This window comes from Chiloscyllium plagiosum, unplaced genomic scaffold (genome assembly GCF_037043375.1).
Source record: "Chiloscyllium plagiosum isolate Xiang-an unplaced genomic scaffold, Cpla_swu_hap1 HiC_scaffold_24, whole genome shotgun sequence".
NCBI classification, from domain to species: domain Eukaryota; kingdom Metazoa; phylum Chordata; class Chondrichthyes; order Orectolobiformes; family Hemiscylliidae; genus Chiloscyllium; species Chiloscyllium plagiosum.
This window is the reverse complement of record NW_028270162.1, coordinates 57,483,359-57,508,972: the sequence shown is the minus strand read 5'-3', so window position 1 is coordinate 57,508,972 and position 25,614 is coordinate 57,483,359. Positions and strand designations below refer to the sequence as shown.

General features: G+C 43.3%; 1 protein-coding gene across 12 annotated transcripts in view; it reads right to left on the bottom strand.

Annotated features, from left to right (window-relative positions):
- Positions 1–157: 157 nt before the first annotated feature.
- pisd (phosphatidylserine decarboxylase) overlaps positions 158–25,614 on the bottom strand; it is a 132,438-nt gene continuing 106,981 nt past the window's right edge. For 6 of the 12 annotated variants that reach the window (XM_088000192.1, XM_088000193.1, XM_088000196.1 and 3 more), the window contains exons 4-8: positions 18,379–18,615; positions 16,377–16,515; positions 14,248–14,394; positions 8,706–8,866; positions 158–1,985 (exon numbers count right to left, since the gene is read on the bottom strand). In XM_088000192.1, the coding sequence (XP_087856318.1) occupies positions 1,764–1,985; positions 8,706–8,866; positions 14,248–14,394; positions 16,377–16,515; positions 18,379–18,615 (906 nt within the window). In that variant the 3' untranslated portion in view covers positions 158–1,763. Of the gene's footprint in view, positions 1,986–8,705; positions 8,867–14,247; positions 14,395–16,376; positions 16,516–18,378; positions 18,616–25,332; positions 25,499–25,614 lie in introns of all 12 variants that reach the window. The other 6 variants (XM_088000194.1, XM_088000198.1, XM_088000204.1 and 3 more) reach the window with 2 other exon arrangements.

Below are 25,614 nucleotides of genomic sequence, written 5' to 3'. Positions count from 1 at the left end.
ATAAAATACTGAAAGATGGAACAATCAGCCAGTCCCAACATTCAAGAAATATCAATAATACAGTTGTGCTATATTACGTCCAGGTATGATTTTAAAAAAAAACATGTGGGAGCTATGTGGAAGTTTTCAAACAAACCCGAATGAAATCAGTGAACAATTCTCGTGAAACACTAGAATTTTATTGTATTCATTGGTCTCTGTGGCAGCTTTCACTCTTCCACAGGGAAATTAAACTGCAGTGAATATTCAACACGGTTTAAACCAGGTACTCCTGAAGCAACCACACACACAAATAAAAATCACAAAAATACAACCGACTGGCACAATTAAATGTTTTAAAATCTTGTTCCTTGTGATTATCTGCAGTTAAGTGATGACACCCCTTCTGCCTCCCACATACACTCTCACAATCTGAGAGAGAAAATCAGGAAAGTGGTCTCAGGTTCCAAAAAGATATGTCAGAGAGTTTGCTATAGCTACAGGTTTGGGGCTTCAACAGATAAACAGACAACAATCCTCGGAACACTATGGCATCAGAAAAAGTCAGAATTTAACACCGTGAACCAATCACCCTTATTCTCACTTATGGACTTAGTAATGCCCAATGAAGGTACAGAACATGGGCAAAATCTTTTGTTGTTAACATGTCCCCATCGCCGCAAGGTACCTCCCTCTGAATTCAAGTACGTGATATGCATTAACATTAATGGACAGATTGGGAGATGAAATTCCTTCAGCTGTTCCACTGCTTAGACATTATTACAGAATCGGCAGACTTAGAGAAAATATAAACTCATTTTGCATCATTTAAATTTTCTCAGACCCCAGACAAAAGCCAATTCTCGACAGCAAAAGAGAAAATGCTGGAAAATCTCAGCAGGTCTGGCAGCATCTGGAAGGAGAGAAAAGAGCTGACGTTTCGAGTCTCTCAAAACGTCAGCTCTTTTCTCTCCTTACAGATGCTGCCAGACCTGCTGAGATTTTCCAGCATTTTTTCTTTTGGTTTCAAATTCCAGCATCTGCAGTAATTTGCTTTTATCCTGTTCTAGAGTGTGTTAGGTGACCTGTTTTACATCTTGCACCAGACTTTGATCCTCAAATGAGGAAATGGAAATTAGTGTCCGAGTTAAAAACTGAAACCAAAATATAGTAGCCCAAGATTTAGCACTTCACCCCTCAGTTCTAGAAAAACACACCACATTGACCAAAAAAAAAACAGATGAGCTGAATTAAGTTTTGGTATAGTCATTAAATTTATTTTCTCTGAAATGTGATTTGATGAGAAACTGCATTGATTTCTTTTTAGTATATAAAAATACTGCATTAACTAAACGTTAGAATGACCCACTGGTTCACCTGCATGGAGCTATTCAGCAAATACTTGAGCATCCCCAGTTCCTGCACAAGTTGATCGGAATCTCCTGCCACTGCCAAAGAGACCAGGGCCCTTAAACTCAGCCCATTTTCCAAGTCTCATTATTCCTGGTGACCTGCCAGGTTCTCCCTTTGTACGGAGAGATTACGGCACTGCATATGCTCTGAAAGTTCAATTGGGTTGAAAGTACACCTTTCAGGAGAATCCATAATGGTACAGCTGGTCCCTCAGATGGAGGCAATGAGAGATGCTTCTGCAGTAATGATGAGGTGAGGAGTAGGAGGAATTAAAACCGCATTTCCGTTATGGCCATTTTTCACCATTCTTTAGTCCAACCTCACTCCTCAGTGCTCCAATCCAATTTGAGATGCCATTGATGGGAACTGTATTATATGGAACCGAGAGCCTCACCAAACCTGATCTTCTGTCCAGGTTTAAGGTTAAAAGTAAAGTCTTTCGGTGCCTCGAAGATGAGAACAATGGTGGAGCCCAGGTTAAACTCCCCGAGATGCTCACCCTTCCTCATGTTAATCCCTTTGTTGTTGTTTGCAGCAAAGCTGAAGTCGTTGTAAGAGCCCTTCATGTAGCGGGGACTATTGGTATGTAGGTCCTTCATAAGACAAATGAAACAGTGAATATTCACTTCTCCAGCAATCCTTAATAATGTATCACAGCCAAACAATAAAAACTGCATTTACATCCCAGTACCAGATCTATATTATAGTCTACAACTGTGCCTCCCAAACTTTTTCCCAGTGATCCTATGCAGAAAAATACTTCAATTGCTCATCAAGAATGGGAAGGGTGGGGAGAGGGGAGCTGGAAGACTGTCTGGGAGGAGGCAAGAGACCAGGAGGGAGGCAAGGTGCCAAATTGTAAGGCATTTTGAACAAGCTAGTATTTTATTGTTTTTGTTTGGAAGCAGGAATCAGGTGTCAAAGGTCAGTCAGTAAGGATATACTCACCATTAAAGCAACACAAGGATTTAAAACTGTTAACAATGCATTATTTTATATATCAAAGCAGAACATTAAACTGCACAAATAAGACCAAAACCTCACTTCAAAAAATAGGATCAGAAAGAATTTGCAAAGATGTCAATATTCAAAATAAAATGGAGGTGACTGAGTGGGTGGGTGAGTTAACTCTAATTCTCCCAGCAAAGCTCCAGTACAGTTATGAGTTAATTGGCTCATGGTTTCTCTCTTGCCCCAAGTGGTTTCTCTGATATTCATTAACAAATTTCTTTACTAAAAGAAGCAGAAAGGCCCAAGTTTATTAAGACTTTCATTGTCACAAGGTCATAATTTATGCACAGAAATTGCTGGAAAAATTGAGCAGATCTGGCAGGATCATTGAACAGAAATCAGAATTAACGTTTCAGGTCAAGTGAAATTCTGAAGGAGGGTCACTGGACCCGAAATGTTAACTTGGATTTCTCTCTGTAGATGCTGCCAGACCGGAGTTCGTCCAACAATTTGTTTTTGTTTCTGATTTCCAGCATCTGCAGTTCTTTGATTTTTGTCACAATGGGACTGATTAATTGGTTTGGACAGCAGATAGGTACATTCAATGTTTCAGGAAATAAAGATGCAGTGATCTGGTCTGACTGGGACAGTTTGAGCTACTGTACAGTTCCAGCGATTCTCTAGTGATCAGGTTAAGCACAGGTTCAAAGCTTGAAGATGTGGGGAAGAGGACCAGGTGGGAGACAGCGGTCAGGGAGCTAATGGTTATTCTTGCAAGGCCAGAAATACACTCTCATTTAGATCTATAAGTGGGTCAAGGGGATTTTTTTTACATAGATATTTTTATTAGAAATTTAACATTTTTACAAGTTTACAAAAATAAACAAAACTCTCAAATATAAACATGTATATTTGATTAATTGTATATCACATAGCCAAAATTTAACAAAAGAAAGAAAAAAAACTGAAAAAGAAAACAAAACAAAACTCAACTATCTACTAATCTAACCTATAACTAACCAGAGTGTATATTTAAGTCTCTTACATGCTTGGAATGTGTTAACATCAGATGTAATAAAACCCGTACTCGTGCGGGATTCCTCTCCTAAGGGGCCCCGGACCAGCCAGGTTTGTAATCTCAATTAAATAAAAGCCCTTGTTAGGATAGCCGAGATATCTGTATTTATATAATTCAAAAAGGGCTGCCATATTTTATAAAATAATTCGGTCTTTCGGTGCACCATATTTGTAAGGAAGTCAAGGGGAATACATTCCATAATTAGTCTGTGCCAATTTGAAAGTCCAGGGGGGCCCTCATCCACCCAGTTCACCAAAATATTTTTCCTTGCACAGAAAGAAAGAATAGAAAATAGTCTCTTCCCGTACATGTCCAGGGAGGGAAAGTTCGAAAAGTCCAAAAGGAGAGATACAGGGTCCACTTTAATTTCCGTTCCTAAAATTTCTGTCAGGGTACTTGCTACTTTAGTCCAATACCTACGGATCTTATGACAGCTCCGTAGGCAATGTACAAGAGTGCCCACCTCTATTTTGCATTTGCGACACATTGGAGATGCTCCTGCCTTAAATTTTGCCAATCAAATCGGTGCTATATGGGCCCTATGAAGTATCTTCAGCTGGATAGCCTGGGTTCTGTTACAGATAGTAATTCTTCTAGCGTTTTCCCAAATATCATTCCACGTTTCTATAGAGATTTCTAGTCCCAAATCCTGATCCCATGTTTTAAGCAGATTATCCATATCTCCCGATACTTCATCATGTAGTAAATGATAAATAGTACTGACGGAAGATACCCCCACTGGTCGTAGGACACTACATTCTCTATCTGATTTATAAAAACTATCTAATAACGTAGTCTTCTTCTGTATATAATCTCGAATTTGGAAGTATCGAAAGAGGTCTCCATTAGGTAATCCGAATTTCTGATGCAGCTGTTCAAAAGACATCAGGACCCCTAAACATGAGATACCCCTGGATCTCCAGAGTTTAAAAGTGGCATCTGTAAACCCCGGTTGGAATCCCCATGCTCCCACTATCGGTGCATAGGGGGATGTTTTATGTGAGTTGCCGCATTATATTCCAAGCCTTAATTGTGTTTAGTATTATAGGGTTTTTACAGTGATCTGTAATGATTTTCCTCTTGTCTGAAAATAAAAGGTTAATAAGTGGGTATTTTACTTGAGAGGCATTGATGTCCAACCAGATTGATTGTGGATCAGACAAGACCCAATCAGCTATGTAACTTAACAGGGAACTTAACTGATATTTCCTAAAGTCTGGGAAGTCCAATCCTCCCCTTGTCTGTGGAAGCTGTAGCTTCTTCAGCTTAATGAGGGGCCGTCTATGATTCCAGATAAAGTAACCCAGCCAGCCATACAATTTACGTAGTGCCAGCCTCAGCAGCATCACCGGAAGCATTCTCATAGGGTATAGGAGACAGGGCAAGACATTCATTTTGATTAATGCTATTCTACCCAGCCAGGAAATTGGAAGGTCTCCCCATCGCTGGAGGTCCTGCCTTTTCCTTTCCAGGAAATGCACAAAGTTAGCCTTGTATAACTGACCAAATACTGGGGTAATAAAAATGCCTAAATATAAGAAGCCCTCCAGGGACCAGCGAAAGGGAAAAAGGGATCCGTCCACTAAGTGGGGTGTCATAGCAAGGCCACCCATTGGCATAGACTCCGATTTTGAAAAATTAATTTTATAGCCTGAGAATGCGCTAAATGTATTAATAACTTGGATTAGGCGAGGTACGGACATGAGAGGATTACTGAGGAATAGAAGAACATCATCTGCATAAAAGGTAATTTTATGTTTACCTGTACCAATTCTCGGTGCTGTTATATTAGGATCAGCTCGTATAGCTTCTGCTAGTGGTTCAATTATGTAGCGTAAATAACAATGGCGAGAGGGGACATCCCTGACGGCAGCCCCTACCCACACTGAAGCTATCCGAGCCTAATCCATTGGTAACCACAACTGCTTTGGGGTCACTATACAATGTTGAGACCCATTTGGTAAACACCTGTCCAACGCCAAACCTTTCCAATGTGTAAAACAAATATGACCATTCAACCCTATCAAATGCCTTTTCCGCGTCTAATGAGACTACTACTCCTGGTATCTTTCCCTGATGACAGGTTTGAATCATATTCAAAACCCTTCTAATATTATTGGATGATCTACGGCCCTTAATAAACCCCGTCTGATCCTCCTTTATAATATGTGGCAGTACCCTTTCTAGTCTCAGTGTTAACGTTTTAGAAAGGATTTTAAAATCTACATTTAGCAAGGATATTGGTCTATATGATGTACAATCTTCTGGGTCCTTTCCTTTTTTAAGGATAAGAGAGATATTTGCCTCTTTCAGCGAAGGCGGGAGACAGCCCTGACTATATGCATAGTTATACATGTCCATAAGTGGACCAGCCAATATTTCTGTAAATTCTTTATAGAATCCAGCTTGAAAACCATCTGGGCCCGGTGCCTTACCGCTCTGAAGTTGCCTAATTGCATCAAGTATTTCTTGGAGTGTAAGAGGAGCATTTAGGACCGATACTTGTTCCGGAGTTAGGCCTGGAAAGGTCAAATTTTTTAAAAATGACTACATCCTCCTCGTCCTATCTTCACAATCCTGCGATTTATATAACTGAGAATAAAATTCTCTAAAGATCGCATTAATCTTTTTATGATCATGAGTCAGAATACCCGTACTTTCCTTGATAGACGTAATCATTTGAGGGGCCTTTTTTTTTCTTTGCAAGAAATGCTAAGTATCTACCTGGTTTATCGCCATATTCATATAACCTTTGTTTTGCAAATAATATTTCCCTCTTAGCCGTTTGAGTAAGCGTAGTGTTTAGAGCTGTCCTAAGGGCCGTAATCCTTTGCAATTTAATAATAGGTCTATCAGTGTATGCTGTTTCAGCTGCTTTTAAGCGGGCTTCAAGCAGACACTGTTGTTCTCCCTTCAATTTCTTCTGGGTCGCTGAGTAGGAGATGATCAAACCTCACGTGTAAGCTTTGATGGTCTCCCACATCATTGATGGGTTGCTAGCTGTACCTGAATTAATTTCTAAAAAAGTTTTAAATTCTTGAGAAGTACTTTACAAATTTACCATCTTTCATTAGGAAGGGGTCCATACGCCAATGCCGAGGGGATGTCCCGTTGTTCCTCGCCTTAGTTTCCATATATACAGCAGCGTGGTCGGAAATTGCTATACTACCTATTTTACAGGATGATGTGGAATTTAAAAAAATTGAGGGGGCAAAAAACATATCAATTCTAGTATGGCATTTATGTGGATTGGAGTAGAAAGAAAAATCTCTGCCCTGTGGATGAAGACATCTCCATACATCTACTAATCCTAATTCTTTGTTCAGATTCATCAATTGTCTAGATCTGGGAGATACTCCTGCAGTACTCTTGGGAATCCTATCTATTTCCGGATCCATAATACAATTAAGGTCTCCCCCTATAATTATATGACGGACACCAAAAGCCATCAATTTTGAAAAGGTTTCAATTATAAATTTAAAGGGGTGTGCCGGGGGGCAGTACAAATTTAAAATCACATATTCCTCTCCATTTATGAGGGCTTTAATCAAAATATATCGTCCAGATTCATCTTTTATCTGCTTTAGGATTTTGAAAGGGAAATTCTTCCGAACAAGAATAACAACTCCCCTGCTTTTTGAGCTAAAAGAAGAAAAAAAGGCCTGATCAAATCCACCCTGTCGTAATTTCAAGTGTTCTTTATCTGACAGGTGTGTCTCCTGTAGGAGAGCTATATCAACTCTTTCTTTCTTAAGATTTGATAATATTTTCTTCCTTTTGACTGGCGAATTACTCCCCTGGACATTCCAGGTGCACCACTTAACCGACTGATCAACCATAATCATCTGGACAAATCAGAGACCCCTCGGGAGGGGAAACCCTATCCAGAACATCCCGAGCATAGAGCATATAAAATTTACAAAAATAAAGCCTCTCTAATACACTCACATCAATACAATAAAAAACTATTTCTAAATAAAAAAAAACGTATCTAAGTGGAGATTTTCCCCCTTGTTCCCAGGGGGTGTCACTTCCTCTCCAAAAGTCCATCATATCCTCTCCCAACCAATGCCCCACCCTGGGTCAAGGGGATTTTAAGGGGAAAGTGAGGACTGCAGATGCTGGAGATCAGAGCTGAAAATGTGTTGCTGGAAAAGCGCAGGTCAGGCAGCATCCAGGGAACAGGAGAATTGACGTTTCGGGCATAAGCCCTTCTTCAGGAATGAGGAAAGTGTGTCCAGCAGGCTAAGATAAAAGGTAGGGAGGAGGGACTTGGGGGAGGGGCGTTGGAAATGCGATAGGTGGAAGGAGGTCAAGGTGAGGGTGATAGGCCGGAGTGGGGGTGGGGTGGAGAGGTCAGGAAGGCGGTTTTGAGTTCGAGGGATTTGACTGAGACAAGGTGGGGGGAGGGGAAATGAGGAAACTTGTGGTTGGAGGGTTCCTAGGCGGAAGATGAGGCGCTCTTCCTCCAACTGTCGTGTTGTTGTGGTCTGGCGATGGAGGAGTCCAAAGACCTGCATATCCTTGGTGGAGTGGGAGGGGGAGTTCAAGTGTTGAGCCACAGGGTGGTTGGGTTGGTTGGTCCGGGTGTCCCAGAGGTGTTCTCTGAAACATTCCGCAAGTAGGCGGCCTGTCTCCCCAATATAGAGGAGGCCACATCGGGTGCAGCGGATGCAATAGATGATGTGTGTGGAGGTGCAGGTGAATTTGTGGCGGATATGGAAGGATCCCTTGGGGCCTTGGAGGCAAGTAAGGGGGAAGGTGTGGGCCCAAGTTTTGCATTTCTTGCGGTTGCAGGGGAAGGTGCCGGGAGTGGAGTTTGGTTTGGTGGGGGGTGTGGACCTGACGAGGGAGTCACGGATGGAGTGGTCTTTTCGGAACGCTGATAGGGGAGGGGAGGGAAATATATCCCTGGTGGTGGGGTCCGTTTGGAGGTGGCGGAAATGACGACGGATGATACGATGTATATGGAGGGTTGTCGGGTGGTAGGTGAGGACCAGTGGGGTTCTGTCCTGGTGGCGATTGGAGGGGCGGGAAGTGGAGGAGAACCTTACTCTTTCCTGGACACACATTCATTATTCATCTCTTCACCCACATCAACTTTCCCCTCACCATTAGACCAGTTCTTAAATAATTGGGAAGAACTTTAAATTTAAAGTGCAATTCTCTGATTATGGGTGTGCACCTACAGTGGAGGCTGTACAGAACGGGGACAAAATCCCAGACTGCGATAGATCACAAATGCTAGGAGCCTTCCTTGCCTGCACATATCCGCTGTACTTACACTGTCAAAATAAATGCGAATCGATCCAACGTTTGTGGCCCCGACAGCAGTGAGCGAGAAGAAGCCATGTATCCACTCTCCAGCCAAGACAACGCGCTCATTGTGACAGAACAGCTCCTTAATCCAACGAGCTACACCAGGATTAACCGACATAAGGGAGCCTGAGCACATACAAAGGGACACATCAGAACAATCCTCTCACGTACAAACGACAGATACTAAAGGGCCTTCCTGCTGTATCGTCTTAAATATGTAAGCATTGCATTAGTTTTGGGATAACTTATGACATGTCAATTCACTGCCAGCCTCTTACCACAACAGTGTTACTGATGCACCACCATCAGTCCCTTTCAATTGGGATTTAGAAGCAAATGACTGGCAAATTACAATGTGCAATATTAGCATAATATTCAATGAAATAATCTAACAGTAATGGATCCCGTCATACTCCTCCTGTTTCCCCCACGGCCTAGAAACTTCTTCCTTTTTAACTATTCTTTTAACTTCCTTTTGCCAGTTATAATTGAATTTTCTATCCTTTCAGGCAGTACATTTCTGATCATAACTTGCTACGTCAAGAATAATTTCAAACCTCCCCTCTGGTCCTTTTCCCAATCGTTTTAAAGCAGTTGCTAATCAGTAGAAACAGTACTTTACTTATTTTTTCCAACAAATCTCTTCCGCTTGAACACATCTCATGAAATCCCCCTCCCAGAACAGTTACAGCTTCTTGACACCTTTCACACAGCCGCATCCCACTCCTATTATTTACTATCTATGTTACTTAACTCTGATCTGCCTGTATTGCTTGCAGGATAAAGCTTTTGACTGTGCCTTGGTACACGTGACAATCAATTCAATCGCAAACTGAAAAAGCTCCACAATGCTTTCCGGTTTTTGGGTTGACCGAGAGAACTGTAGGAAATTGGGAGTTATTTTTAGCTCCATGTTTCTCCTCCTTTTGCAGTGCCAGATTTAGATCCAGAATCTGGTGAGCCAGCTGATGATCAGCAGCAGCTCCGTAATCCTATTTAAAGATTATGTAATAATAAAGCACCCTGCACACTGCTGCAAACCGCTCTATTGCTGCAGCTTTCAGAGTTTGCATAACATTGAGTGAAGTGGCCCATGTGATTTCTGGGTGATCTCTGGATGCTGCATTCAGAGCAAGAGTGGGAACAACTGAAGAGACAGTGGTGACTTGCCACATGTAATACTGAGCTGAGCTGAGGGACCTCAGATTTATAACAGGTCCCAAGAAATCATGAGGGCAAAGAAGGGATATGAGATAGCCTTGGCAGATAAGGTAAAGGAGAATGTAAAGAGATGTTACGAGTACATTAGGAGAGATAGCTAGAGAGAATACGCCCCTTAAAGATAAACGAGGTCTTCTTTGTGCTGAACCTTTGGAAATGAGGGGGATACTAAATGAATATTTTGCATCAGCTTTTACTGTGAAGAAAGAAATGGAGGCTAGAGAACCTGCAGAAATAAATACTGATGTTTTGAAATCAGTTCACATTACAGAAGAGAAAGTGCTGGTGGTCTTAGAAAAAACGCAAAGGTGCGTAAATCTCCAGGACCGCATCGAGGGTATCCCAGAACATTGCGGGAAGTTAGGGAAGAAATGACAGGACCCTAGCAGACATATTTGCTTCATCTATAATCATGGGTAAGGTGCTGGGGTTCTGCAGGGTGGCTGATGTTGTGCCTTTATTTATGAAAGGCTGGAAGGAGAAGCTTGGAAACTACAGACCTGTGAGCTGGAGAAGAGTTCGGGATGAGTTGTTGGAGGTGATTCTGAAAGATAAGATTGACATGCATTTGAAGAGACATGGAATGATTAGGGATAGGTTTGAGGGGGCAAATCTTGTCTCACAAACTTGATTTGAGTTTTTTTGAGGATGTAACCCAAAAGGTTTATGGAATGAGCTGCCAGAGGAAGTGGTGGAGGCTGGTACAATTACAACATTTAAAAGGCATCTGGATGGGTACATGAATAGGAAGGGTTTAGAGGGATATGAGCCAAGTGCTGGCAAAAGGGGACTAGTTTAATTTTAGGATATCTGGTCAACACGGACGAGTTTGACCGAAAGGTCATGTTTCCATGCTCTATGACTGATGAGGGCAGAGTTTGGAGAAGATTTGTAGCTCAGATTGAGATGCTGGATGTAAGTTTGCTCGCTGAGCTGGAAGGTTCATTTTGGAAGGTTGGTGATGTAATTTCCTGTAGTGATGTCATTTCCTGCTGTTTTTCTCAGAGGGTGATAAATTAGAACATTATTTCAACGAGTCCCTTTACACTGCAGCACAGAGGATCTATGAAGAGCAGAGGAAAATCACTGATACAGTGTAGTCAAAAACAACCAGTACCCAATGAACATGGTCCGCCGATTTCTCAGCAACAAGCCCAAACAAACTGACAAAACGCGTCCAGAAACCCTAGCCACTCTCCCCTACATCAAAGACATCTCAAAAATGACTGCCAGACTACTCAGACTCCTTGGCATCATGGTAGTCCACAAACCTACCAACACATTAAAACAGCAGCTAATGAACTTGAAAGACCTGAATACAGACAATAAGCAAAACTAATGTTATTTACAAAATGTGCAAGGACTGTAACAAACACTACATTGGACGAACAGGCAGAAAACTAGCCACCAGGATACCTGAACATCAACGAGCCACAAAAAGACATGACCCCCTCTAACTAGTATCTTTACAGAGAGATGAGGAAGGACACTACTTTGACTGGGACAATACATCCATCCTAGGATAAGCCAAACAGAGACATGCCCGAGAATTCCTGGAAGAATGACACTCCAACCGGAACTCTATCAACAAACACATCGACTTGGATCCCATTTGCCACCTTCTGTGAAAAAGAACAGGAAATGATATCACCAACCCAAGGACACCTAAACACAAATAAAAAGTGAGCCATACCACCAGTGCTTCACCGGAGGGTCACTGAAGATGTTACTAGTATGGTGACGAAACATCTGAAAATGAGCCTTCCAGCTCAGTGACATCCGGAGCAGAGTGGTACATGTTGTTTACATGGAATTTAGCAAAGCTTTTGACAAGGTCTGCATGGTAGATTAACTAATAAAGTTAGATCAAGGGATTCAGGGCGAGCTTGCCAATTGGATACAAAATTGGCTTACCGGTAGGAGACAGAGGATGGTGGAGGATTGCTTTTTGGACTGGAGGCCTGTGACCAGTATGTGTTCAACAGGCATTGGGGTTGAGTCCACTTTTGTCACTTACATAAACAATTTGGATGAGAATATAGAAGGCAAGTAACATCAAAATTGGTGATATAGCAGACAGTGAAGGCTACCTGAGATTACAAAAAGATCTTGATCGATTGGGTTAATGGGCTGAGGAGTGGCTGATGGAGTTTAATTATTGCATTTTGGTAAACAAACAAGGTAGGTCTTATACAATTAATGGTAGAGCCATGAGTAGCATTGTCAAACAGAGGGGTTCAGGTACATAGTTCTTCAAAGTCTGTATCACAGGAAGACAGGGTGGTTAAGAAAGCATTTAGTATGCTTGCCTTCACTGCTGAGATCTTTGAGTACAGGAGTTGAGACGTGATGTTGAGGTTGTACAGGACACTGGTGTGACCTCTCCTGGAGTACTGTGTGCAGTTCTCACCACCCTGCTATAGGAAGGATATTATTAAATTGGAGAAGGTTCCGAAAAGATTTACCAGGACTCTGTGGGGAATAGAGGGCTTGAGCTATAAAGATGGGCTGGATAGGCTGAGACTTTCACCACTGGAGCTTAGGAGGTTGAGGGGTGACCTTCTAGAAGTTTATAAAATTTCAAGGGGCACAGATGAAGTGAATAGCAAGCGTCTTTTCCCTAGGGAGGGGGAGTTCAAAACTAGGAGGGCAGATTTAGAGATGAAAGAGGAAAGTTTTATAAAGGACACTTTTTAAGATAGCGTATAGCTCATATGTGGCAGGAAGTGGTGGATGCAGATTGTTACAACATTTAAAAGACATTTGGACAGGTACATGAATAGGAAAAGTTTAGAGGGATATGGGCCAAATACAGGCAAGTGGGACCAGTTTAGTTTGGCAATATGTTTGGTATGGACTGATTGGACTGAAGGGTCTGTTTCTGTGCTGATGACTAGGACTATGGACCAAAACAGTCACACTGGCAATATACATCGACTGAATTAAAACTCGGTTCCATTTTTTGGCAAAAACAAAATGTCTCTATCACTCAGACCTGGGCCTAGCTATTTAGGGTTAGCACAGAAGCAGGAGTGTGTTAAACCTGGGGAATGTGCTAAAGCAGCTGAGTGACTAGAGTAGCCTACAAATGAGAAAAGATAGGATTCGAGGCGAGTGCCAGTCTTGTGATTAGTTTACTGACTGATAGGCTATGGTCTAGTTCCGATCAGTGACACATTTTCATTCCTTGCTGTTACCCAGCACCCATGCTAAAATCATGCAGCTTTAGAAAATGGAGAAGGATTCTGAAAGGAGGAGATAGCTGGCTCAAGGTCCTGGCACAATTACAGCTCTGCAGGGAGTTGGCACCAGAGCTGCGGAGAAAGAAAACTGGCAGCGAAAGGGGAGTCTTCAATTTGGGTAAGAGTAGGCTGGGGTTCCAGATGCAGAATAATTAGCTCTAGACCTGAAACCTACAGTGGGACAGGTTAGGAACTTCCTTTTAGGAAATCGGACCTCTTACTTGGTAAACCAACATCACATTCCGACTGACCCTTTCTCTAGGGGTAGTAACATTCACGGCTAACAGCCACATGAATACACACAGGCAAAGGAGCTCAGGCTAGTTTTGAGGTTCCATCGCCTGGGTTATTTGCAGGAGGTCAGCTGGTACAGGACCGGTCCATCACTAAAGAGAAAGATCCGTGGGCAAAGCAGCAGGAACTGAGAGTGAGCTTGCCTTTGATGAGGTGCATTCACTATCGTTCCTCTTACTGCCACCTTCCGAACTGAAGGATAGATTCCCTTTGATTTCTCTCAAATACATGGCCGCTTACTTCTATTCACAGTTAGGGAACATGACGCAGCAGTAAAGTTAAAAATTAACCTCCTTTGTGGTCAAGCAAGCGGATGGGGGATGAAACACCATTCTGTTGAGATGTTCAGTGTCAGGATTTTCTAAGTCAGGTAGAGCACAGCAGGATTCAAAAGTAAAGATCCCTCCCCTCTGCCCCAACAATATACCTCCAGCTGAGAGGAAAGAAAAAAACCCATCCACCACATTTTGCTCTGTAACCAACACGAGCTTTTTAACTGCAGACACATTAAAGACAGTTTGTTCCCATGGGCTCAGCAAATGTGTTCAGATCGAGTCCTTTCCAGTCTGTAGCCCTGGCAAACATCCAGCCTGTCACTCTGGCTGCAGTTTAAACCCAGATTCCACAAGTGAAAGGCCACAGATTGATCCAAGTCTCAGCTCAGAAACAGGAACTAACTCTTGCTGGAGATTCATGCTAAACAATCAAGGTGCTTGATTTTAATTAAAAAGCAAACAGTAGAAGGCTTACCTGGGAAATGGCGCCTGTGCACAACTCGCCAATCAGCAGGTGAATGGAAACAGTGATAATCTCCTGGTGCCAAATAAATAACACAGTGGTAGAGATCATTGCCTTCCCTCGTCACCAGATGGTCCTGAAAACTGGTCTCATGTTTATCTGCAGGATTACAGCAAATTGTGGATTTGAATTGGATTCAGTTACTATTGATAACACTCACTTACGTATATCAGGTTCCATATTAATCCTCACTGGAATAATACTACAGCTCAGTGCCACATTGAGCTGCTTTGCAGAATCCCTCTGGAAATGTTAAGAGTCTTTTCAGACTGAAGTTTGGAAGGAGTGACCAGACTTTATTGTTTTACTCAGAAGCACTGTTCTGATGCTTGTATATCCCAACTGGATAGCTTGAAGGAAGGACTCAAGACCACCTCAAAACTCCAAAGATTTATCTCTCGTTCTCTTTTCACCCCTGCCCTCAGAGACATCAGACTCCATAAGCTCACACCAACTGGGTCCACCTACCATATAGAGTTATAAAGATGTGCAGCACGGAAACAGACCCTTCAGTCCAACTTGTCCATGCCGACCAGATATCCTAACCTATTCTCGTCCCACTTGCCAGCACTTGACCCACATCTCTCTAAACCATTCCTATTCATATACCCATTAAGAAACCTTCAGCACCAGGGACCCAGGATCGATTCCAACCTGGGGGCAACTGTATGTGTGGAGTTTGCACATTCTCCCAGTGTCTGCGTGAGTTTCCTCCGGATGCTCCGGTTTCCTCCCACAGTCCAAAGATATGCAGGTCAGGTGAATTGGCCATGCTAAATTGCTCATAGTGTTAGGTACATTAATCAGAGGGAAATGGGATTGGGTGGGTTGCTCGGAGGGTCGGCGTGGACTGGTTGGGCCAAAGGGGCTGTTTCCACACTGTAGGGAATCTAATCTAATCAAATCTGTAATTGTCCCAGTCTCCACCACTTTCTCTGGCAGCTCATTCCATACATGCACCACCCTCTGGGTGAAAACGTTGCCCCTTAGGTCCCTTTTAAATCTTTTCCCTCTCACTCTAAACCTATGCCCTCTAGTTCTGGACTCCCCCATCCCAGGGGGATGACCTTGCCTACTTACCCTATCCATGTCCCTCATGATTTTAAAAATCTCTATAAGGTCCCCCCTCAGCCTCTGACGCTCCAGGGAAAACAGCCCCAGCCTGTTCAGCCTCTCCCTATAGCTCAAACCCTCTAATCCCTGGCAACATCCTTGTAATTCTTTTCTGAACCCTTTCAAGTTTCACAACATCCTTCCTGTAACAGGGAGATTTTCTGGCTTCTGATGCTTCACACCAACCTCCCTGCTCCCAAGAAGTGGTTGAGAGTGCTGACAGGAAACCCCAAAACCTATACTGGCATACTGCTGCTTCAGTGAGCCTGCACAAAACAGAACCAATGAGGACAACCTGTGAACATATGGCCAGAACAAGATTAATCAACTTTGATTTTGTTTACTTACCATAGTGATCTCCTGTACCCCAATTCTGTCACATACTACCCGACACGCTGTCATTGACAGATGACCATGGATACCATGTGGTGTTGGCAATTCAATAGAACCAAACCTAACAGTGCCTCCCCCTAAAGCTCCACACCCAGCTAAGAGCGACCTTTCCCCATTCCATTTTTCTACATAAGGGAGGCTGACATACAGAGCTCCATTTAGACAAACGCTTTGCTCTGCACATGGGCGGTATGATAGCTCACTGGTTAGCACTGCAGCCTCTCAGCACTAGGGACCCAGGTTCGATTCCAGCCTCGGGTGACCACCTGTGTGGCTCCCCATGTCTGCATGCATTTCCTCTAGGTGTTCCAGTCCAAAGTTGTGCAGGTTAGGTGGATGGCAATGCCTACTTGCCCAGTTTCCAAGGACATGTAGGTTAGCCATGGGAAATACAGGGATAGGATAAGGTGAGAGTGGGTCTAGGAGGGATGTTCTTTGGAAGGTCAGTGTGGAATTGATGGGCCAAATGGCCTGCTTCCACACTGTAGGGATAAGAAAATACTGCATTAACTGAAGGCTTCGGAAACTGCCTGAAAACCAATCAACCTAAACCTGTGCTGGAAACATGAACTTACTGTCACTAATCTCCAGGTTCTCGGACCAGGTCTGAGGGCCCAGGAAATTCTCCAATGAGTAAGTCACGCCCTTCACTTGCTCCACCTCACAATTCTTCACTCTCCCGAAATGCAAGATCTTTCCATCAGAAGGACTGATCTAGAGAATGGGAAGAAAGGGGAGAGTGATCATCAGTAGGCGATTTCCCCCACGCTGCGTGGTCAGTTATGAGATGTAGATCATTTAAACTGGATAACGGTGCGACAATTACACTGGATGGAATAGCTGAGGCTATAAAGACTACGGCTAATTATGGAGGTGATCCTGGGCTGGATCAAGTACATCCATCAGTGACTCTTCAGCGTGGGGCTGTCAGTAAATATCAGGAAAAACATCGGAATTCAGCGTGCTCCAGCTTTCTCCAAAATAGCAGCATGCCCCTTATCCTCATTCCTTTATACTTCAAGTACTACGTCGTGTACTGGCATCCCTGGAAACACTGCGATTTCAGTGAAACTTATTCAAGCTGACATGTCAGTGCAGTAGCACACTCACTGAGGTCTGGTGCTAACCCATCACTGATACATCAACTCCATCTCTCTCCCCAGCATGAGCTGGAGCCTTTGCCACCATTTTAGCTGTTCTCTTTCTATTCCAGTTTTCCAATATCTGCTGCATTTTCCTCCTGCCCCAATACATCAGGGTAGCTACTCCATGCAATTGTCGCCTGATTTTCTGAAAATCCACGCTGGCACGAGACATACAAGGTTCTGAAGTGGTTTGACAAGGTAAACCAAAGAGTTGAGAGGATCTTACAGTCTCAGGATAAGAGGCAAATTGATCTTGCTGAGTGTGGGAGGTCTGAGTTATAACGAAAGGCTGGAGAGGCATGGACCTTTTCCTCTTGAGTGTAGGAGGTCGAGGTGTGACCTTATAAAAGTTTATAAATTCATGAAGGGTATAGATAGCGTTAGTGGGAGGTGTATTTTTCTTAGGATGGGGAATTTCAAGACTAGGGCCATATTTTTAAGGCAAGGGGAGAGAGATTTTAAAAAGACGCGAGGGGCAAATCTTTACACAAAGGGTGGGTTGTATGTGCAATGTACTTCCTGAGGAAGTGGTGAATGTGGGCACCATTACAAAAACAAGACACTTTGATAAATCCCTGCATAGGAAAGGTTTGTGAAAGATATGGGCCAGGAGCAGGCAGCTGGGGTGAGTTCAGTTTGGGATTATGATCTGCATAGACCAGTTGAACCAAAGGGTCTATTTCTGTGCTCTATGACGGAGAGGAGGAGAAATTTCTTCACTCAGAGGGTTGTGAAGAATCTCTGGATTTCTCGATGTCAAGGGGTGTAGTCGCTCCATTGTTGAATACATCTAAGGCCAGGACAGAGACATATTTGATCTTTCAGGGAGTTGAGTGATCTGAGGGGCAGACAGGAAAGTGGACTTGACCAGCCATGATCCTAGTAAATGACAAGAGAAGGTTCGCGGGGCAGATGTTCTCCTCCTGACCATATTAATCCTGCTTGTGCTCCATTACATTTGAAGGGACTAGTCCTCTGGCATTCTGCAGCTCAAAGTTACATCAAAATGAAACCGCAGTTGCACAAAAGTAAGAGTCTGCAATCTTTGCATTAACATGCAATGTAGTTACACATCAACTTGAATTGTTTGAAATCAGGTGCAAGACTCAAGACGTAAACGGCAGGATGCCTATTTCCTGCAGGAATATACCTTGGCACTGCTAGCCCCTCGGGCATAGCTCCTCCAAAGGACACAGGTCACATTAACATTACATCGAAAACTTACTTCAGAGAAATAACAGGCTTCTGCAATCCAAAATCACACGTGGACCAATGCTGAATTATTCTCAAGACAATATAAACAGAATGGACAGATATTTAACAGAACAGGGACAAAGAGAGTTTGTTTTTAAACTAGTGTTTTTTTTTTAGAAGCTAGGGCTAAATCTTCAGAATCATATTGCTATAGCCCAAAGATTAGCAAAGTTCTTACCACGCAGTGAGAGTCACTGACAGGACGCGCCTGTGGTTTTAGCTTTCTGCGGAAGAATTCGCTGAGATTTCGGTAATGCTGTAGATCTTCCACCGCTGCTTCCTTCATATTAACCCCAAATGTCCATATGTACAAATTATAGACAGGCTTACGCATCCAGGTAGGAAGCTCCACCTGATTCAGTCTACCCCATGCACGGGATAGTAACCGTGTGGGAATAGTTTTATATAGGCCAACCTGCAAGACAGTCAGAACAACAGGTGAACACTCAATACTAGCAGAGCTCAGAAGGAAGCAACAGGAACTGACTTTGTACTGTAAAACCCCATTGAATATTCCAAGGGGAAATAGTAGAAGGCTGTTTTCCAGGACAGGAAGCAAGGTCAGAAACACACATTTAACAATACAGACCATCTGATGACCCACTAAAGGAATAAGATTGGATTTTAAAATTACATTCCTTATAATATGGAAACAGGCCCTTTGGCCTAACAAGTCCACATCAACCCTCCAAGCAGTAACCCACCCAGACCCCTTCCTCTAGCCCATATTTACCCCTGACTAATGCACCTAACACTGTGGGCAATTTAGCACAGCTAATTCACTTAACCTGCATAGCTTTGGACCGTGGGAGGAAACCGGAGCACCCGGTGGAAACAGACACGGGGAGAATGTGCAGACTCTACACAGACAGTCACCTGAGGCTGGAATCGGACCAGTGACCCTGGCGTTGTGAGGCAGCAGTGCTAACTCAGTGTCCCACCATGCTGCCCATAACTTTATTCAAAAATGTACACAAACTTTCTTTAATTGCTGTGTCAACTAGGAAAATCCTCCAGCCATATCTCATCATGTTAAATGTGAGAAATAGTTTTTTAACAATGACAGCACAGGGATGTTTAAAATTAATTTAAACAAGTGAAGGTCAATTCAATCCAAACCTGTGAATATGTGTTTCACACTAGTACGTTTGTAGGTGCATGAAGTTTCACACCTGCATTCTCCTGCCGACCTGGCTGGAGTGGTTTGCTGCTTGAGGAAAGATGTGGATCATGTGTTTAACTTAAAGACAAAACTGTACCTGCTGGAAATCAAAACGATGTCGCAACCACTGGAAACACTCAGCTTGTGAGTTCCTGTATCTCAACAGACCATTAATACAACACAATGTTGGAGCCAATTACTGCAGATGCTGAAATCTGGACTGAAAACAAAAACTGCTGGAGACCATGGCAGGTCAGACAGCATCCATGGAGAGGGAGCAGGCTAACATCGAGTCTCGATGACTCTTCATCAGATTAATTGTTTTCAATTAATACAACACATTTGGAGCCCTTTGGCAGATCTGACTTTGAATGAGCAGCTGAAGTCTATAATATTACTTCAGAATTATAAAATCTTTACAGAGTGGAAATAGGCCATTTGACCCATCAATTCTCCACCCACCCTCCAAAGAGTATCCAACACAGATCCAAATCCCATTCTATGCCCATAACCCCACATTTTCCATGGCTAACTCACTTAGTGCTCATCCCTAGGCACTATGGGCAATTTAGCATGGCCAATCTACCTAACCTGCACATAGAGTCATAGAGATGTATAGCACGTAAACAGACCCTTCAGTCCAACCCGTCCATGCCGACCAGATATCCCATCCCAATCTAATCCCACTTGCCAGCACCCGGCCCAAATCCCTCCAAACCCTTCCTATTCAGATACCCATCCAAATGTCTTTTAAATGTTGTAATTGTACCAGCCTCCACCACATGCTCTGGCAGCACATTCCATACACGTACCACCCTCTGTGTGAAAAAGTTGCCCCCTAGGTCCCTTTTACATTTTTCCCCTCTCACCTTAAACCTATGCCCTCTAGTTCTGGACTCCCCGAACCCAGGGAAAAGACTTTGTCTATTTACCCTATCCATGCCCCTCATAATTTTGTAAACCTCTAGAAGGTCACCCCCTCAGCCTCCAACGCTCCAGGGAAAACAGCCCTAGCCTATTGAACTTCTCAAATCCGCCAACCCTGGCAACATCCTTGTAAGTCTTTTCTGAAACCTTTCAAATTTCACAACATCTTTCCGATAGGAAGGAGACCAGAATTGCACGCAATATTCCAACAGTGGCCTAACCAATGTCCTGTACAGCTGCAACATGACCTCCCAACTCCTGTACTCAATACTCTGACCAATAAAGGAAAGCATACCAAACGCCTTCTTCACTATCCTATCTAGCTGCGACTCCACTTTCAAGGAGCTATGAACCTGCACCCCAAGGTCTCTTTGTTCAGCAACACTCCCCAGGACCTTACCATTATGTGTATAAGTCCTGCTAAGGTTTGCTTTCCCAAAACGTAGCACCTCATCTTTGGACTATGGGGAGGAAACCAGAGCACTCGGAGGAAATCCATGCAGATATTGGGGGGGGGGGGTGGAGGGCTGCAAACCCCACACAAACAGTCACCCGATGGTGGAATTGGATCAGAGGCCCTGTTGCTGTGAGGCAGCAGGGCTAACCACTGAACCACCTCGTTGGCTATCTTCCCAGATGTTAATTGATCCACTGAACGTGTGCAGAATTTTGACTTTTGACAAAACTTCCTCACAGTTATAAAAGCAACTTTACCATAACAAAACATCTCAAGGTGCTTTACAGAATTGAAATTCAGGCCAGGCAAATATCATATGACAGCTAATCTAAAGATGGTCAGTGTCAGGACGGTCTTGAAAGAGGAAAGAGGTAGAGCAGGGAATTAAACTTAGAGATAAAGTACATCACTGTTGGCCGTATGAGTGATTGGAAGAGGCACTGACAAATTGATATTGTGAGCAGTGAAACATGAGAGAGACAGCGAGAGTCACGAGAGGGAGGAGTGAGAGATGGGGGACAAACCGGGGTAACAGTAATGTACTGGGTTAAGAAATTCTCTATAACTATACAGAAAGAAATCAATCAAGAGGACAATCCACTAGGCACACACAGGTGCAGGGATGTTCCAACAAAGACTGCAGATAGTTTTTTCACAAGCTGGACTCTGCTAATAGCCGTGTTGGTACTGCATGGGGCCCAGACACCTGACTGGAAAGATTCAACGTGGAGGGCTGGGAAAGACAAGCTTGCACTTGGGAAGTGACATTACGTTTAATAAGCTTAGAGGGGGAAGGGAGGCTGGAGATCATTGTGCATGAAGTGCAGTGAGGGTGGCTGACACTCCCAAAACCTAGGTCACCAGGATTAGACGCTGTGGGCACCCAAAAGGCTCACAAATCTGACAAACAAACACTCAAAACCTAACCATCTCTGTGCTGGTTATTTACATTCTGCACTCATCAGTTCGCCCCATTTGATATTTGCGGTCTACGTTTTCAATATTGTTACCTCATCCTGAATCAGACTGTTAAACCGCATCAAAATAGGACTTCATGCTATTGTGTGCTGGAGGAAGAGAGAAACTTCCAACAGCCCATCCCCTATAAATGGCATGTTGCTGCCTCCTCTCCAACCTCAGTCCCATCCTCCTCCTCCTCGGCAAACAGTAGGTATCATGCTCTGCCTGAAAAATCCACCAGTGTCAAGTTTCTGCATCAGTATGTCAGTGAGTGTCCTACTGTGGGATCAACCTGGGAACCAGTCCATAAACAGGCCGTGTCTAAACGGTTAGAAATGCAATAGCTGTTGTTGTATCTGCACGAAGTGCTACAGAAGGCTCATTAAGCTAAATGACAGTCAAAAGGAATCCTTCAGACCATCTCTTGCAGATTCAATTGCTGAGATGATAATTTATCTGTTTGTAATAGACCTGCTTGCAGCTGCATCTTCCCATTACACAGCATCAGAACATAATCCCGAACAAGGAACAGTCACGCAAGTGCCAGCAACTACACCCCCACCACATAAGTGTAGCCCAAAGTACATTTACCCACTCTGATGTCAAATCCATTTACACTCTTTCTAATAAAACCAATCGAAAACTTACAGTTTTGACCTCAACCTCTAATGCCAGAAGTGAACTGCAAAACTCTCAACTCAGTTCTCTCTAATTTGCCAACATTCAATTTCTAAACATTGCCCCTTGATCACAATCTAACTTCCTATCGCCATCCAAATTATTTGCTATTGTAAACAGCATCAGATTGTCCAAAATCGGCCCTGGAATCAATGAAGATTAGTGCCTTGATTGGGGCTGAGTATCATGCTTTATTCATTAAAGAGCCTTTATTTTAACTGATGTGTTTCTGGTTCTGAGTTTCGAGGTTTACACACAAACACCTCAACGTCAGCCACAACGTTCTAGATGGAATGAAGCTGGTGTACATCACAACCCATCGTGAACATGGCAGGCATTTCAAGCAACTCAGACTGAAACAGCATCAGGAATTGAAATGAAAACATGTAGTGTGAATCTGAAATGGAATAGATACAACAGCTGGAGCAGAGCACCAGTGGCTGACACAGAAACATTAATAAGCTCAGACCATGATCCCGACATTTTATTAACACACACGTGCTTTACTTCTGAAAAACTTTGGAGAAAGTGAGGACTGCAGATGCTGGAGATCAGAGCTGAAAAATGTGTTGCTGGAAAAGTGCAGCAGGTCAGGCAGCATCCAAGGAGCAGGAGAATCGACGTTTCGGGCATAAGCCCTTCTTCAGGAAGCCCTGAAGGGCTTATGCCTGAAAGGTCGATTCTCCTGCTCCTTGGATGCTGCCTGACCTTCCCGAAAAACTTTAACAGAGTAAAGAAACTGTGCCACATACAGAGCAGGAAATCACAAGCACTTGTTGAGCATGTAGACATGTGACATGCGTCCATTCACTGAAGATTAAAGAATCAAAGAGTGAGGCCTGACAGTCACAGCAGAGAACATGCAGAAATCCAAAATAATAGCATAAGGTTATCAGTTTCTAAAAACAATCAACCATTCCTTATAGGTCATCTCACCCCTGGACACTACCCTCCCCACACAAACCCCAACTGAATGACAGTGCTTCCCTGAGAAAATCAAACTCAGAGTGGGACAGGGCTTTGTTTTTTTTTTTAAAACCAGCATTACTAATCCCTCAGGGAAAATAACACTCAGACAGTATTTTCCTCATTAAGGAAGGAGGAAACTAACGGGGAAATGTTTAAACCAAGTCCTAAATCTTTGACTTTGAATTATTTGTAATGTAACAGATGATAAGGTCCGAAAGCGCTTCTCAGCAGTGCAGTCAGATGACACTGCTACTGAGGAGTCACTGGGAGATACCGATAAAAGCTTGGTCAGTAAGGCGAGTTTTAAACAGGGTCTTAAAGGTGGACAGCTGGCCGAGAGGGCATGTTTGAGTACTTTGTCATTGTATAGTGAAGGAAATTTCAGAAACAGACCTTCAGTATTGAAAATACTTGAAAATCAAATGCGCCCATGATATATCATGAGTAATAAAGTTGGTCAATACTGAAGGTCTGTTTCCAAAATTTTCTTCAACACTATATGATTGAATTAGTGGCTGCTACCCAGGGAATTGCACATTAGATTATCTGCCTCAAATTCTTAGCCTTCCACTTTCTGATACTGCGTGGGGCTTGCTGTATTCCTCCAGCCTGCTGCCTGTCTATTGTGGATTCCAGCAGCTGCAGTGTGTTTTGTCTCTGCAACGCAAACATTAACATTTGCGGATCTTCCAAATAGACCATTAAAACTATGGCAAGCCTTACTTCAAGTCATGGAAATAGATGGAAACCAACAGTCTGTTTAGAATTCTAGTGAAGCTTTATGCTCTTTAGTACCGACAGTGGGAACTGAAAGCCTGAGCTGGGCTGAGCCAAGAATGCGGCACTGGCCCAGTCAGTCAGTCATACCGGCACAATACAACAGTTCAGTACTGCACTTCCCAGCTCTTTTATGAAGAGAAAATGGTCCGATCATTTATCTAAACCTAGCCACCACTCCGAGCCAATGGTTTCACTTGCTTTGTTTTGGCATTTAACGCATATGTGACCATCAATTTACGAGCAGAAACAAACTGAATAATGAGCAAAACATTTGGCCCAAGAGACTAGCAATGCTGTTATCAGCTAATAAAAAGGAAGCCCTGCCTCACTCTTTCAGCCTGTATTTCTAAGGGGAGCACTCAGATGAATATGGACAGGATGGCTCCCACACTCAGCCTCCATGTCAACCAGGGATTGCTATCCATGAATTGGCCAACTTACTGGGAATGGTGCTGTCATTTTAATTGTTGCTTGAACTGTCACACCACCCTTCAATGGCCGCTTGAAAAATGCACTTTCTGAATATCAATTCAGGTTTAAGTCCCACCCAGTTACAAATTCCCAATATGGCAACAGATCTGTACATCAAAGTTAGTCTAAGTGAACGATGGCAACCATAAACAATAAATTACATTTATATAGTGTCTGTAACAGATTCCCTGCACTTCACAGAAACACATTTGGATAATCACTGGCACTGAGTCACACATAGGGAGATTAGGACAGGAGTCAGTGGTACCAAAGGAGGAAGAAAAGATGGAGAGGTTTGAGGGAATTTCAAAATCAGGTTATGATACAGCTATCAACAGTGGAGTGTCAAGGAATTGAATAAAGCTGGGGTTTGGGGGGAATGCAGAACACTGCACACAGACACACACATACACACACAGAGACACACACACAGAGACACAGAGACACACACAGACACAGAGACACACACAGACACAGAGACACACACAGACACAGAGACACACACAGACACAGAGACACACACAGACACACTTTGCGTAAGCATATTTTAAAATACTGCTACCTAATTATCAACAATGTGCCACATAACATCAGTCAATATTTAGTTTTAAATCCCACTCCATCTTAAACGGGAGAATACACTGCAAATTAAACACTAAAACTCTGAATGCTGGGATTCACACACTCCCATATCACGAACCCAAAACCCAGAAATTCCACACACTTACCCTGCTTGTTGGTCGCCATCCTACTTTAGTAAGAGGCTTAAGGACACTAAATGGCAGGAAGAAATACAGAAAAGACAGAGGCCAGGTACGGAGCTTGAGGGCAGGCTTGGACATACAGCTCAGCTGACCTAGCCTGCGGCGCAAAGCCAACTGGGGAAAATGTAACCTGTGGAATTATACATATACAGCTGGTCAGGCAACGAAACAGCCCCATAACATTACACTCCTAAACATCGCCTCAAAACCACTCTGCTCAGAGTTTGATGTTAGCTGGCCTGGACG